Source organism: Typopeltis vanoorti, chromosome 4 (assembly GCF_054136105.1).
Source record: "Typopeltis vanoorti isolate ZY-2024b chromosome 4, IOZ_Tvanoo_1.0, whole genome shotgun sequence".
Classification (NCBI taxonomy): domain Eukaryota; kingdom Metazoa; phylum Arthropoda; class Arachnida; order Uropygi; family Thelyphonidae; genus Typopeltis; species Typopeltis vanoorti.
The window spans coordinates 114,611,725-114,629,290 of NC_143552.1; the positions used below are offsets into that span (position 1 = coordinate 114,611,725).

Sequence of the window (17,566 nt, forward strand, 5' to 3'; positions counted from 1 at the left end):
CCGTTTCTCAAGGATACTTGCATAAATCTTAGAAGGAACATTCAGTAGAGAAATACCTCTAATTCCCACATTCAGTTTTATTTCCCTTTTTATATATGGGTACTATGAGAGCTCTACTCCAATCATCGGGAATTCATCCCTCTGTCCAGGCCTTTTGAACTATGGAGTGAAGCCACTGTAAGACTTTTATACCACCATACTTCAGCATTTCTGGTCGAATATCATCTACTCCTGCTGCCTTTCCACATTTCAAGCCTTTGATGGCTTTTTCTACTTCAAGTATGGATATGTATTCCTGACTGCATGCCTGGTCAGTGTTTTTTATCACTGTGCTGTCATCACTGCTTGTTTCATTTAGCAGTTTTTCAAAGTAATTACTCCATACTTCAAGGATATCTTTTTCTCCTGTTTTCATGTCACCTTTATCATCTCGAACTCCTTTTACAGCACCCTTTCTTCCATTTCTAAACTTCTTCAGCAACCTCCAGAATATTTTGCCACCTTCTTGATATTTATTTTCTATGTTCTTGCCAAAGTCCTCCCACGACTTTTGTTTAGCTAGTTTTATGCACTGTTTAGCTTTCTTACATTTGTCTCTGTATTCTCTAAGAGCACAAGCTAACTTATTTGACAGGAACTTTAGATATGCTTCCTTCTTTTCCTGCACTTCCTCTTTAACTTCCTGTGTCCACCATGGAGTTCTGATTTTTCTATCCTTGCAGACAACCTCACCACATGCCTCTCTGGCTAAATCAATCAGTGTTTTCTTCTCAAGGCTTGCCAATGAATCTTCAAGGTTTGGTTGCTGTTCTCAAACTCTTTCATTTTTTGTTCAATAATCTTTGTGTATTTTAGTCTACAGTTCACATCTGAGAGTTGCTCAACTTTTATTCACTTTAAAGCTTTCTTACATGTTATTCTTTTCAATGCATTATATAAAGATATTTATGATGAGATGTGACTATACAAATTAATTGCCTGTAATTCTTGTAGAAAGGCTTATATGCTGATTAAATATGATAATTAATACTTAAGGAATTGACAGCATACACTAGAAATATAAATTAAATCAACTTTAATATATACTTTCTGATATTTCGGCCATCTTCATGGAAACTTAAGATAAAGACACGTGCACGCAAAAAGAACTTCAGCCCAAAGGCCAAGAACACCTAATATAGCCCACCAGGGGCACCATCAGGACTTTAGGAAAACGGAAGCTCCTCGCTTCATGTCTCATTTGCTGTTATGTAGTACTTGCGTGCACGTTTCTTTATCTTAAGTTCCTATGAAGATGGCAATGTGACGTTGCTGAAATATCGTTAAGTATATATTAAAGTTGATTTAATTTATATTTCTAGTATAAGCTGTCAATTCTTTAAGTATTAATTATCATAATTGTCTGTAAATATTAAAAACTGCATGCCACTTGGTCTCAGTCTGATAAAATCTGAATGTGTATGTTCAGCTAGAGTAATATAAGATAAATGCTGTCAACACAGGAGTATTGCAGTGTTCACACATATAGGTAGATCATCAGCCCCTCTGGAAAAATGTGTAAAAATGGCTGACTTACATGGGACCAAAAACGAGTTTCCTCTCTACATTTGCTAAATAAAGTAGACTGCCAATGTTTAATTTCAGGCTTAATCATGTAATTTATTTGTGATTACTTCCTGGCAAGATGACTGCTACTAATGAATTAATTTTGTCTTTTATCAGTTGTCTGTATAGCAGGATGACAAACAGAAAGGAGAACACTGGAGATAACCTAGTAGCTGTAGCTTCATTTTTATGATTTCAATGCAGCTGGGGGATCTAGCACATACAGATATCTAAATAAGCAATTTACTTCATAAAGGGACCTAATATTTGACAGAATACTGGGCACAGGGGCTATACACTAGACAATGCATGGCATGTCAAGAACTCAGAGGCAACATAAATTATACAGCTTTGGCAGCAGTTTTATGCACTGAGGCGCAAACTGTTGTATGAAATTATAGCTGAAGCAATTAAATGTATAATCAATTATATCTTCCTCACCAATTTGCTTGTTTTGTAAGATGAAAACAGGGAGTTTCCAAAAAAAGAAAAATCATGCCACCTCCATGTGAGATCAGTTAGCTTACCTTCAGATGAAAAAAAACCTTATAAAGGTTCTTAACAACCCAGACAGACAGACAGGACTTGAATCCAAGACTTCTCAACCAAAGGGCATTGTAGATACTAAATGAGCTGAAGAGACTCGAGTGCAAGCTATACAGCATGCAGCTTAACAGTTCAATTACCATATTCAAACAGGATCTGACTAAAAATAATGCAGTAAGGAAACTCAGCAGATGATTAAACAGATGACTAACACCCTCAAAATCCATTTATACTGACTGATTAAAAATCAAAGCATTCAGCTCTACATACTCAAAAGCTGCTAGTGTACTGATGGAGCATAAAGCTTCTATTGCAGAAGAACAACATACTGAGTAGGTAATATTAGTTACAGTAAGAGCTTGCTTAATCCCTTTCATATGTACTAAAGGGATGAATGGTAGTCTGAAGTTCATTGTAAAAAAAAACTTCAGAATACCATTAAACTACCCCTTCCAGGGAATAAAAATTTATCAACAAAAATAAATTATTACACTGAACATTTCAGTTTCCTAATGTCTCTTGGGAGCATACATATACTGCTTGGAAAAGTCAATAGATACCACAGTGTGAGAAACAAACAGCCAGGTACCCACCTTAATAAGAAGTAGGACATCCGTTTACTGCAGTAATCACAGCAATCCTATGGGACATACTTTCACAAGCATATGATAGCGATCAATAGAATTTTGAATCATTCTTCTATAGGCATGTAATGAGGTCCTGGACTGTTGTGAAGCAGGCGTCCCTTCACCTCACCCAACACTCCAGTTCATTTCACAGATATTCATTAGGGCTGAAATCAGGGCTCTGTGGAAGCCAATCAAGTGTGGTGATGTCCACAAAACATGCAGTTACAACAGCAGCCTTATGATGTGGTGCATTGTCTTGCTGAAAAAAACAATGGTCAGGTCCATAGAAAATAAGAAGCATTGCATTGCTCAGAATGTTCAGATAGCTCTCAGAGTTAGTGTTCATGGCACACCACCAATAGGTCTGAGGCCAAACCAGGATCATACCATCACACCACTGCCTCAGAATTTCATAGTTGGAGTTATGCACTCCAGTAAAAGAAGAGACATTCACTAGGCGTCTGCCACAACCATCCATCTTCTTGGCAGAGAATGTAGCATGATTTGTTGCTCCATAACACAGCTTTCCAAGCTTCCATGTCCCATACACAATAAAAAAAGGATGCAAGAGAAACTATGAATACACTGAATTTTGTGTGTAATATGACATAGCCTAGTGGCTGTGAGCTTCACAACCATAAGCTCAGGGAAGGAGTGTCCCAGGTTCGATTCCTGTCGGTGAAGTGAGGAGCTTAAGGATCTTCCTCAGCCATAGCCAAGTTAGCTGGTCTTGGGCGTGGACAGTAGGGTTCCCCCCCCCCCCCAGGCAAACCGGCCTTCAGAACTCAACACTACGGACATAGGATACACCAAAGCGTAGGGCTGACCACCTTATCCTGTGAACGGTTTGAGTCCTATGATTAATAAACCCTTGACACCGCAAGGTAAAAGAGGGAAAAAGAACGATGAGATGAAAGATATGACATTTGCCATCTCACAACAGATTACTACTCATCATTTGGATTCATCTGAAGATCTGATTTTTTTGAGCATCCAATTTATTATCATTAACTGTGGTATTGGTTTTCCTCTAGACATCCATTTGTCCCTTACAAACATAAAACTGATATAAACATCTGGTAATAGTCACATACAATAAAAAGTATAAAGAATGAATTTCTGTAATTTGTGAGTTGCTATTCTAGATACTTAGTTTCCTGGAAGAAAAGATTCATGCCATATTCAGCAATGGTGGACAGTAGTGAGATTCAGAAGTCAAATAAAGCAATTCATTCTGGTTTCAAGAAATTGCTATAGAAACAATTAAACACTGATGGCTGATTTAATGTTTATATATGAATCCCACCTACTGAAACTTATAGATGAGCTGTCCTGGCTTACTTGAGAAACTAACTTCAAGCCCCTCTTTGGTCTCCAAATAAGCAGGGCAATGAATGAAATTCATCAACCACCTTAAAACCCTCCCAAATATTACTGGCCACAGAGATTTGAGCCCACAATGTTGGTTAAAAAAAAAAAAAGCAGGAACACTATCCATTAAAGCAGGCTAGGAATCTAACGGGAATGATGCTAGTTAGTCATGGGTTGAGAAAGGTGTATGGAGTATAGGTCAATAAACAATCTAAAAGTATCCCCCCCCACACACACACACTTCCAATGGAAAGGCCAAATCTTATTAATAAACCTCTTAACTGAAAGTGAAACAACTAGATGAGATGACTATCTTAAGTATTTTTAATCGTTCTGTCCAAATTTCTAGTCAAGATAATCAAGGTCACTTCATCTTTCTCATTAAATTTTAAGACCCATGAAGTTAACTAATTTCATAGGTTTTTCTAGGAAGCCAAATTATATGCCAACATGGAAACCAAATTAATACTATGATAAGGCAGCTAATCTCATCTGTAAGATAACAAAAGGCACAAATTCTATACAAATGACAAGCATAATCTAGCATAGCCTTACATTATTTGATTATATCTCATTCTCTATGAACTAACGCAGTGTTTCTCAACCTGTGGTCCACGACAATGGGACAGGTGATCCACAGGCAGACTTAAATATATATTTTTTAATTATCCAAACAAAACAAATTGAATAAGTAAAAATTATTGAAATCAAATGGAGACTTAAAAAACCAACAAACTGCGTCAGAATGTTCAAAGGCAGAAGCAATAAAACTATATTGTTGTTCACTTACCTCTCTTTTATTATTCATCATTCTGCCACTAAATTTGTAGTGGCAAAATGATGAATAATAAAATAGGAGTGAAGTGAACAACAATATAGTTTTATTGCCATAGACAGTATGGCAAGATTTCTTAAATGCCAATAGATTGATTTGGAGGAAAATTGTAGATAGGAAGTTAGTAATGATGTAAATTTTTTCATATAGTACTATCATATCCTGTATACCCCTTGAGGGTACATGTCAGGACTTTGATGATGATTTTCTTTTTATTATTAAAAATGAAAACTTCAGATTTCAGTTTCAGAACTATGCACATACAAATTGAATTGTTACCAACAACTGAATTTTAATTTCATAGGCTTATGCAAGCCACTGCTCTAAATTATCTTTCCTTAAAAAATAATATATATATATATATATATATATACACACAAATATATCAAAAATACTGAATCATTAACTAAAAATAAATTTCAAGGGCCTAGTTTGATATCTGAAATTTTTCATGCTGCTCCTCTAAGTAGACATTAATAGTACTTATAGCACCTTTTGCTCATTTTCTGATGAATTTTCTAATCAGGGGTGCCCCTTTAGAAAATAATCAAAAGGTGCTATGAGTACAGAGAGCAGTTTATTTTTCTTGTTTCCTTTAGTGTGAGAGTCATTACCCTTTGTGGTTGTCTTGGAGGAGGAGGGGGTGGAGGACGTCGACGGCGAGGAAACCATCTACCCCTGCCATAATTACGATCAGCAGCATATGGGCTGCCTTGCACTGGAGCACCATCTGGACCAGTTACATTGGCTGCTTCATTTCCCTAAAAAAAAAAAAAGAAGAGAGAGAGAACCTTAATTACATAAAAAGTAAAATGTGGCACGTCACAGAAGAAATACAATGAAAGGGAATAAAAACAAAATGTCTATTAAAATATCATTAAAAATCAGATGTTATAGAAGAACGTAGCATTTATTAAAAACGTACAATATCACTTCCATAACATGTCAACATAAAAGTTGAGCATATGCACTATCTATACAGGAACCAACCTATAATTAATTCTTTAATTCAATTTCACCCATAGTAATCTAAATAAATTACTGTGAAATGAACTAAGTACCAGATTACTCAAGAACACTGGAAATGTTTCTCATGTTACATGAGATCTCTGATAAGCATGATGTGGTATCACACTGGAAAATGAAAATCATTTTTCAGGATTTTATGAAAATCTGTTTCATAAAATGCATGAAATTCAAATAAACTGCTGAGCTGATAAAGCTTAACTACTCAGACTAAATTATAAATTATATGTTAGAATTAAATTAAACTTGCCTTTATGCAACATATAGGTTTTAACCAAATGCAAAAATGACATCAGTGCTATTTCCATCACTCACAATTTTCTTAAGAAAAACTGTCAATTTTGTTCAGCAGAAATCAGCATACTGAGTCAGAAACACATAATGCATAATAATATCCATGTCCAAAAAGATGTGTGCTTTGCATAATGCAAAGCACATATCTTATGCAATACACATTATGCAATACTAAGGCAATTGATGTAAAGCACAATCAGAGTGGAATGATCTTGTGAGAGAGATGGATTTTATCAAAACATAAGCTAATGCTAATATTTTAGGATCTAGATTACAAGAGAGAAATCTTTTTTGTAAAAAAAAAAAAAGTAAAAAAAATAAAAAATACAATGATATCACTTTAATTCAAGAAGCATCAGCAAATTTATATCCCCCCCCACCTTATCAGTGCTAAACTTGTGCTTTTGGACAATGGACCTAACAAGTAGTCCAGTCATGAAGATACTTCACATGCAAACTTTGTTTGCTTACACTTGGACAAAGGATTAAACCAAGAATATAATTTCTTGCATCTTTAATTTATAACATATCTGCAGTTGTACAATGTCCAAGTAAATGAACAATGTAGATCTATAATGTTTGCACAGTGATGTTACATGAAAACATGTGCATGCGTTGCACTTTGGATGTAAAATGAGGACCAGAGTGTTGCATTGTATTTAAGAGGATGGTTACACATTTGTCAACACCACTATTATCTGCAAGGTATGGAGAAAGCCTAGAGACCTAGAAACCTGTTACTCGGCTTTTCTTCGAAGTCTAATCACATAATCAGTCACACAAATAGCACATCACAAAACTATGTTGCTAGCTTATAAATTACCTGAGACATGGACTGTACATGAATGAAAGTACCAATGGCCCTAAAAACACAGACTGATGTTGTCATAAACCAGGTCTGACTTTTCAGCTGCCAATTACATAAGCATCTCACATCTGATAACTCAAGCAGAGTTGAATGATCTTGTGAGATGTATTTTATCAAAACATAAGCTAATATTTTAGGATCTAGGTTACAAGAGAGAAATCTTTTGATGTAAAAAAAAAATACAATGATCACTTTAATTCAATAAGCATAAGCAAATTTAGACCCCCCCCCTTTATCAGTGATAAACTTGTGCTTTGCAATGATGTTAATGGAAACGCTGATGTTTGGGGGGGAGATTCTGATAAATGACATTCATTTAGAGATGTATCAAAGCTTGAATATAAACACATCCTCTGTTTGAAAGATGCATTTATATACAATGTAAATAAATGAATATTCCTATATTCAAGTATCCAAATAATGAAACAGAATTAAGGTATGGGGAAATTAATAAACAAAACGCCAGCTAAAAATAGATAAAAAGTTCTTATTTAACAGCATGGCAGAAAAAGAAGAGAATGCAACTAGAGAGAATAATCACAAATGATAACATGAAGAGAATGGAGTGAAGTCATTAAAGATAAAAATAGTCACACAACTAAAGAACAGAATGCCATCATAGCAAGGTGGCCAGAGCATTTTATCTTTTAAACAAGTCTTGTGATCCAATTATCCTTAGTGAACAAACTAGTTCAACATGTCAATTTGATATCAGCCTCATTACACTATGCTGGTCAAATTGACTATAAATAAATTATCATCATCATCAAATTCCTGCCATGTATCCTCAAGGGGTATACAGGATATGACAGTACTACATGAAAAATTTACATCAGTACTAACTTCCTATCTACAATTTTCCTCCAAATCAGTCTGTTACTTGTCAAGACTCCAACATTATCAGATTTTATATTTCTACCGTCTAAGGCACTTTGTACCGTATCAATCCACCTATATCTCGGTCTTCCTCAGAGTCGTTTTCCTGCCAACCTGGCAGAGAACACTTGTTTTGCTAATCTTTCCTCTCCCATTCTATTTAAGTGACCATACCACCTGAGATTAGCTCTGCTAACGCATTCCTGGATGCTGACAATGTCAAGTTCTTTCCTAATATCCTCATTCTTAATATGATATTGCCATTGATGCCATCTGTTCACGCCTCTAATCTTTCTCAGGACTCTCATATCTGCGGTCTCTAGTCTTTGGTCAAGTGTTTTACTTCTGACCCAGCTCTCAGATCCATAAGTTAAAACTGGTTTGAACACTGCCTTGTACACAGCTAATTTAGTGTTCCGACTAATTTCTCTCTTATTCCATATGAATTTATTCCATTGACTTCCCACCATACCAGCTTTGCTGATTCTGTTGTCTATTTCTATATTTAATTTACCATCTTCAGTAAAAATCGTGCCTAAGTAACTGAAATGTTTTACTTGTTCCACAGGTCCTCCATTCACAACACAGTTGACATTTTCAATGATTCTGCCTATTTTCATTGTCTTTGTCTTTTTATTGCTGACCTTCATACCATATCTATTACAACAGCTATTCAATTTAGTCAGAGAATCTTGCAGACTTGTAGCGGATTTATTTAGAAGTATAACATCATCCGCATAAAGCAAAGAGCTGACATTAACATCTCCAATTTTGATATCAGGTTTAATACCACTTTCCTTCATAATGTGATCCATATAGATAATGAATAACAGAGGGGATAATGCACATCCTTGTCTGACACCAGATTTAACATTAAACCATCTTCCTGTACTTCCTTCAATTCTAACTGCTGACTTACAACTCAAATAAAGACTAAGTATTGCTTGATATAATGCCCCATTGACACCATATAACTGCAGCGTATTGCATAGCTTCTCTCTTGGCACCTTGTCATATGCCTTTTCCAAATCGACAAAACTTAAATACAGATCTTTGTTATATTCCCATGCTTTCTCAACTATTTGTCGTAAAGTGAAGATCTGATCCTGACAGCCTCTATTTGGGCTGAATCCAGCTTGTTCTTCACCAAGCTTTTCTTCCACAATTCTTCTCAACCGTTTCTCAAGTATACTTGCACAGATCTTGCCAGGAACACTCAGTAGGGAAATACCTCTGTAATTCTCACATTCAGTTTTATTTCCCTTTTTATATATGGATACTATGAGAGCTCTACTCCAATCATCGGGAATTCGTCCCTCAGTCCAGGCTTTCTGAACTATGCAGTGCAGCCACTGTAAGACTTTTATACCACCATACTTCAGCATTTCTGGTCGAATATCATCTACTCCTGCTGCCTTTCCACATTTCAAAGCTTTGATGGCTTTTTCGACTTCAAGTATGGATATGTATTCCTGACTGCATGCCTGGTCAGTATTTTTTTATCACTGTGCTGTCATCACTGCTTGTTTCATTTAGCAGTTTTTCAAAGTAATTACTCCATACTTCAAGGATATCTTTTTCTGCTGTTTTCAAGTCACCTTTATCATCTCTAACTCCTTTTACAGCACTCTTTCCTCCATTCCTAAGCTTCTTCAACAACCTCCAGAATATTTTGCCACCTTCTTGATATTTATTTTCTATATTCTTGCCAAAGTCCTCCCATGACTTTTGTTTAGCTAGTTTTACGCACTGTTTAGCTTTCTTACATTTGTCTCTGTATTCTCTAAGAGTAAAAGCTGACTTATTTGACAGGAACTTTTGATATGCTTTCTTCTTTTCCTTCACTGCCTCTTTAACTTCCTGTGTCCACCAGGGAGTTCTGATTTTTTTTATCCTTGCACACAACCTCACCACATGCCTCTCTGGCAGAATCAATCAATGTTTTCTTCAGAGTTTGCCACTGAATCTCCAAGGTTTGATTCCTGTTCTCAAACTCTTTCATTTTCTTTTCAATAATCTTTCTGTATTTTAGTCTACAGTTCACATCTGAGAGCTGCTCAACTTTTATTCGCTTTAAAACTTTCTTGCATGTTCTTCTTTTCAATATGAAATTCAATTTTATCCTGCTCAAGACTAAATAGTGATCACTTCCAATTTCAAATCCTCTGTACACTCTGGTGTCCTGCACCAGGGAGAAAACATCACTATCAACAATAACATAGTCAATGAGACTTTTCTTATTCCTAGCCTCTTCTCTCCATGTGAATTTGTGCACATTTTTATGTTAGAACATGGTGTTAGTAATAACCAGTCCATGTCCTGAGCATAAATCCAACAGATATTTGCCATTATTATTAGCTTTGCTCTTTTCTCCAAATTTTCCCAAAATATTTTTATATGTCTCACAATCATTTCCTACTGCTATTTAGATCCCCAACAAGGACTAAGTTTTCCTTTTTCATTGTGTCAGTTGCTTTTTCTAAAGCCTCAAAAAATTCCTCCACTTCTACCTTAGTAGAACCCTCTGTGGGACCATAGGCACAAATAAGTCTCATTGTCCAGTTACCCATTCTCATATTTGCCCACATTACTCTACTTGAGACTGACTGCCATTCAAGAAGATTAGCCTCATATTTTGTGTTGAATACTATGGCTACTCCTTCTTTTCCTTGATTGTCATTGCCTGAATATAACATTTTGTATTTATTGCTCAGAAAGATCTCACCAGTTTTGGTCTTTTTTGTTTCAGTCACCCCTATTATGTCGATCTGGTACTTATCTAATTCCTCAGCTAGCTCCATTTCTTTGCCATTCAGGTTTCTTACGTTGAGAGTACCAATCTTTAACTCTGGTGATGTTGAGTTTGGGTTTGTTTTCAGATTTGTTCCAGTAGCTGACTTTTCGCTGTTTGCCCAGGTTCCCTGGCGAAAACAATGGGGGCCTTGTTTAACTGGGCAACGCCCCAGCCGGCATGAAATTTTGTCATGTTGTACCATCATTTTTTATTTTGGTTTAACCAATAAGAATACAATTTGGTTGGCTAAATCCCAAATTGCCAGCCCATCATCGTTCGTTCAGTATCAAAGTAGATACCCAACAGGGTGCACCACGAGAAGGTGAGGATTGGACATTAGGTCAGAAGCCCTGGTTGGTTCTCCGCATTCCTTTAAAGGCTATGTGGAGGTCTCCTCTCAGTTATACAGCTTTGACCCTTAAGCACCCCATAAATAAATTAAAACTTCATAAATCACAGGAAATGCTAAAAGGAAGTAGGAAGAGTATAATGACTTGGCTATAGATTTTATATCTATTAAATGGACAAATTCCCAGACTTTGCTAGAAGTATAACAGTGTCATTTTTAAGAAGGGAGATTGCACAGTATGTGAGAATTATAGAGAGAATCAACTACCATCTATTTTAAGTAATGTCATCTGCACTGTTATACTCAACAGGATAAAGAACTTAGTTGATGAGCAACTTAGAGATGAATTCAGGAAGGGAAGAAGACCAAACATAATGTACAACCAAATCTTCACTGAGGCAGATTCCTTGAGAAATGTTTAGAATTTTAAAAGCCTGTGATCACATTTTGTTGATTTCAAGAAGGCCTTTGATTCAATTGATAGGCAAAATTTATGGAAGACTATAAGAGCTTATGAAACACCTGATAAATTTATTAGCATTATGATGCTTTATATGATAAGTGAGATTTGTGTTCAAGTTAATAAAGCACACAGTGAATGGTGTTTAAAATAACTGGGGTGAGAGAGGAGGGGTATGTCCTGTCACCCTTTCTACTTAGTCTTGTAACTGATTTTGTGATGAAGACTGCAAGGAGAAGAATGGGGATTAAAGTGGTCAAAGAATCTTAGAATATCAAGGGCTGTGTCATTTGAAAAAAGCAGCTACATGGGACTGCTATGCCCACCCCCCAGCAAATTTCTATATGGATCATTCTGAAAACGAAGCTCTCAACACAGCCACAAAAAAAAAAAAAAAAAAAAAAAAAAAAAAACGACAGTTTGGCTGCACTTTGTTGACGATGTGTTTGCTGTTTGGCCTCATAGTACACACACACATTAGATACACTTGTGCTGCATCTTAACAGCTAACATCCTAAAATAAACTTCACCATAGAAAAAGTAACAATAGTTACTTTTTCTCATTATCCTTCTCTATCTACAGAATGCCCACTTATACTGGTAGGTATTTACATAAACAATCACACTCCTGACCATCCCAAAAGTATGGCATCCTCAAAACTCTTACTCGCTAGCCAAGGGCTATTTGTTTAAATGGCACAGCCCTTGAAACTGAGCTTAGGGACCCTCACAATGCCTTTTAGCCAATGGCTATAGCCCATATGAAATAGATAAAATATTGCATGCATCCCCCCATCCCTCCTACACCAAACACACAGAATCACAGCAAAACCATTCCATATGTTCATCAGGAAAAACATCATGAAAAAAAAAGGTTTTTTAAAATATGATCTCCATACCACTTTCAAACATTCTCCTAAAGATTGACTACATCTTCTTGAACATCCAGGAGTGTATAAAGTTTCTTGTGCTTGCAAGTTAGTCTGCTTTGGACAGACTGGCAGATCAATTAACATATGCTTTGAAGAACATAAAAATTACATCCAAGATCATGTATATGGCAAGTCAGAATTGGCAGACTATGCTCTGGATATTCCTTCACATAGGATCAGATGGAGAAAAACATCTTTATTATAGAAGTCATTACAGGTCTGAGAGGCTATTCTTAGAATCTGCATCAGCTATGAAGCATTCTCCCAACCTCAATAAGTATGGTTGCATTAATTTACCAAAGATCTGAGAGACTATCATTTTAAGACCTAATAGAACTGACCCATAGAGAGCAACTATAAGACATTAGGTGTTAATTACAATTTAAATTGTTGTTTATTATTTTAATGGTATAATAGAACACAGAAACTAAGTAAATAATTAATTTATTAACTTGATGCTGATATTTCGCTGGTATTATAACCAGCATCTTCAGAGCACAAAAACACTGTTTGTCACAATACGCAAGACTAAAACAACATGGTGTACTTAAACAAAATTGTAGCAGCAACACAAAGACTAGAGTCCTGATTTTGGCGCCCTCTATCTGAAAGGAAAAAAAAAAAAAAAAAAAGCTATCATATATTACTAGAGTCCTAGAAAAGTAATACAGCCATATTTGTTGAGATTTGGAGTGTGTTTTAGGGCTTCTGTCGCCTCTAAGAACAATCTCTCTGATTTATATGGGTTTTCTGTGTAGTACTTTTGTGTTTTTCCAGTTGATCCTGTGTGCAGGGGTATCCAGAGCATGGTCTGCTAGGCCCGACTTCCCATAATGATAATTCCGGACGTATCGTTTATGTTCGCTGATGCGGATATTCACAGTTCTTCCTGTTTGACCGTAGTAGACTTGATTGCATGAGCAGGGTACTTGGTAGACTCCTGGATGTAATAAAGGAGGAATGCTGTCCTTGGGTGAGCGGATGAGGGTGGCTAATTTGCTACATGGTCTGAATGTAGTGCGTAGTTTATGTTTATTGAGAATTCTTGAGATCTTTTCGGATGTGCCTTTAATGTAAGGGATGGTGACTGTTTTGTTGTAGTTCTCTGTGGTGGATGGTGGGAGGGGTTTCTTAGGAGTGTTTAGTATTTTGTTTATTTTTTGTGGATTGTAGCCGTTGGCCAAGAAGGTGTGGCGTAAGTGAGTCAGTTCAGCAGTAAGAGCCTTGTCATTTGAACAGATGGCTCTCGCTCTATGGGTTAGCATTTTTAATATGCCATATTGTTGAGAAGGATGATGGTGTGATTGTTTGTGTAAGTATCTGCCTGTATGTGTGGGTTTTCTGAAAACTGAAAATGATAAGGAACCATCTGGGAGACGTGTGATGAGTGTATCCAGGAAGGGCAGACAGTTGTTGGCTTCCAGTTCCATAGTAAAGTGGATTTTTGGATGTTGGCTATTTAAATGTGCTAAGAATGCTTTCAATGTCTCAGGGCCATGTGGCCAAATAGCAAGCACATCATCAACAGCGTAGCCAAAGTGTTGGTTTGAGAGTGGCTGTATTGATTGCTTGTTTTTCCAGGTGTTCTATGTAAAAGTTGGCTGGGGGGGGGGGGGGAGCCCATGGCTGTCCCATCAATTTGTTTGTATATTTTCCCTTTCCATGTGAAATATCCTGCATGTATTGTGAATTTGAATAGTTCAAATATATCAGGGGGGGGAGTGTGACTTCAGTAGATTGAGGGTTTCTATTAGTGGTACATTTGTGAATAGTGAAGTAATGTCAAAGCTTACTATTAAGTCTGAGCTTTTTAGGGTGAGGTGTTGTAAGATGCTTTTTAGGTGTGCTGAATTTTTGACAAAGGAGGGAGAATTGTTAGTCAGAGTGGCTAGTAGCTTCGCTAAATGTATTCGCTCATCTTCGCTAAACTAATCTAATTATACTGTTAAAATAATAAACAACATGTTCGACGAACACATAAGTCTGTCCACACGTACAATTTAAATTGTTTCTACAATTACTTGGTTTAGTGCTGTGTACTTGTCACAGTTATTATTGTGCTCCAAGGATACTGGGTAGAAAACCAGCAAAATATTAGTGAGCTTAATAAATGTATTTTTTCCTGTTGGTGTTAGTTACACTGTTAAGCTTTATTATGGATAATGAACAATACCTAAGCCTTTCTTTACAAATTCAAATCTAATTGTTTCACTTACTGTCGCACGTAAACTGTAATGTATCGTTTGTCTCAAGATGCTGGTTTGATACCCAGCAAAATGTATGCCAGTTAATAAACATCTTTCTATAATTTATGGCAAGTCATATTGGTAATGTAATACTATTAAAATATGTTATGAATAATGTCCAACACCTAATCTTGTCAATAAAGTTGTCAGAAGATGTTCAATGATTTGCTGATACAAAGATAGGCAGAGTAATCATGGAGCTACTGATTTACAGCACTTATAGAATGATTTGAATAGGCTGTAACTGTAGGCAAATAATAGCTGTCAATTTAATGTTAGTAAGTGTAACGTAATGCATTTTGAAGTAATGAGATTTCCAATAGTATATTATAACGATTATAATATACAGGGTGTTCGGGATAAATTTGACAGTTTCGTAAGGAAAAAGAAAATCTTCTTTGTATCTATTAAATTTAATGAATTGACAAAAAAACATTACAGGCAGAGTTAATTACAATACTATCAACAAGATTTACTCAAAATAACCACCATTAGCATCGATCACAGCTTCAATTCTGCTTCGGAACCTCGAACAAGCTGATGCTACAGTCTCCCTGGGAAGGGCCGCAAAAACTGTTTTAATTTTATCCATTAACTGGGCTTTTGTATTACTGGAAGTGCGATTGGTGTCTTTTTCAACTGCGCCCCATACAAAATAATCCATGGGGTTAAGGTCTGGGGAGTTTGGAGGCCAAACATTTGGACTGGTGAAGTCGTAGAAATTTTCAGACAACCATTTTTGACTTTTCCCAGAGGTGTGGCAAGGGGCCGAATCCTGCTGCCATACATACGGCCTACCATTGGCTACCCTTGTTATCCAGGGCTTGACTACAGTTAGCAACTCCACGAACAAAGCCCGAATTCCAATGCCAGGGTTCTTCAACACCTGTTCCTGCAGATTTGCGAGGAATTCTGCTGTACGAACGCAATCAGATCGTCTGCTAGGGATCTTTCTTCTTGCTACATCCTCGTAGTCACCATTGCAAGTCTCTAGTTCATGCCTGATTGTTTTTACTGTATTCAGGGAGCATTGGGCAGCAGTCGTAATATCCTTATTTTGATGGCGGGCACGAATCATCATGATACAAGTTATTCTCTTCCATGATTCAGGTGGGTTCCAGCTATCCATCCTTTCTGACATCTTGTATATGAATGAAGAAGGGTCCAAACTTTTAAATGAAGAGAAGTGTGTGTTAATACATGTAACTTACGGAAAAATATAATTAATTATAAATATGTCAAATTTATCCCGAACACCCTGTATATAATCATTATAATATACTATTGGATTATGCTTGGAGAAGCTGATGGATCATATGGGTCTTGGAGTTGTGTGGAGAAGAAGTTCAGGTTCAAAGTTCATCATCTGGCAAAAATTGCAAATACAATTTAGAGAATAATTATGATGCTGAAATGACATTGATATGTGAGGAAGTCATTTTGCCTTTTTACATGGCCTTGATATGACCACTACTATGTGCAATTTTGCTTGGTTCCCAAGGGGGATAAAGAACATGTGGAAAGAATGCAAAGAAGAGTTACAAAGATGAGATCAGGAGAAGGGAGGGAGAAGGAATGTAATAGAGGCCTAGAATATTATTATGTGATACCCCCCAAGGAGTCATCACCAGTACATGGGGAGAGGGAAGAAGAGGGATGAATAGAAATGGATTCATTAGAGAAATGAATTAACAGCTGTAGTATTATTTATGTCCAATAAGTTGCAGTGAAATGCATTACATATTGTCCAGATGTATTACTTCAGATGCAACCAAGACAAGAGCTTATATGCACAATTTATGACTCATTATTTTGATTAATCTTTTAAATATAGTTAAGAGTCTATCTCCCTGACAACATTCACATAGAGTTGGATAAAATATATTGGAGTCTTTGAAGAGGCTTATAATTTTTGTTATATGTGTAAGCCGTGAAAGTTATTTGAACAATTAACCAATATATATACATATATATATATATATATGGGCAGCTCAGTAAGGGAATAAAAATAACCCTGTACAGTGAAGCCCCCCCCCCTCCCTCCACGCATAGACATAGTATATATGCGGCCTGGTTGGACGAGTGGTTGTATCCGCTTTCCAGCTAAGAGACTGCAGGTTTGAATCCCAAGTGAGCATGGATGGTTGCGATTGTCTTTCACCTTCATACATTCATTCACCCAAGTACAGATACACTCATCCAATATGGACTGGGTCACCACGGGAGTAGTAGACCCAAAAACCTCCTGCAATGGGAGAGGCTTTCACATTGCATTGGGTAGAAAAATAGGCTGCTCATCATCATCATCATCATATATATATAGTGCACGCACGCACACACACACACACACACATATATATATAGCACACACACTGCTTATGTTTGCTATGTCTGTGTGTGGAAGGAGAGGGCTTCACTGTACAGGGTTATTTTCATCCCATTACTTAGCTGCCAATATACACATGCTGTGTTTATTATTGGTTAGTTATTCAAATAAGTTTCTGTGCATAAACACACGCAGCTTGTGTCTGGCAGTATGCAGTTCTGTAAAAAAAACACGACTGAATTTATTTACAAAAGACATGACATTTCAATTACTGTATCAGCCTCTGGCATACACTAACAGGTTTTGCATAAAGTTTCACAATTTCATCAACCTTTTTATCTCAGATAATTTCAAGAAAGAAAAAGATTAAAGGATTAAGCTAGTTTTCTTGAAAATACACTGAGAAAAA

At 36.5% G+C, this 17,566-nt stretch overlaps 1 protein-coding gene across 1 annotated transcript in view; it reads right to left on the bottom strand.

Moving 5' to 3' along the window:
• Positions 1-17,566, bottom strand: part of LOC150107622 (uncharacterized) — a 170,549-nt gene that overhangs the window by 46,769 nt on the left and 106,214 nt on the right. Inside the window, exon 5 of the mRNA XM_090391428.1 lies at positions 5,601-5,747. Within this exon, the coding sequence (XP_090247554.1) occupies positions 5,601-5,747 (147 nt within the window). The remainder of the gene's footprint in view (positions 1-5,600; positions 5,748-17,566) is intronic.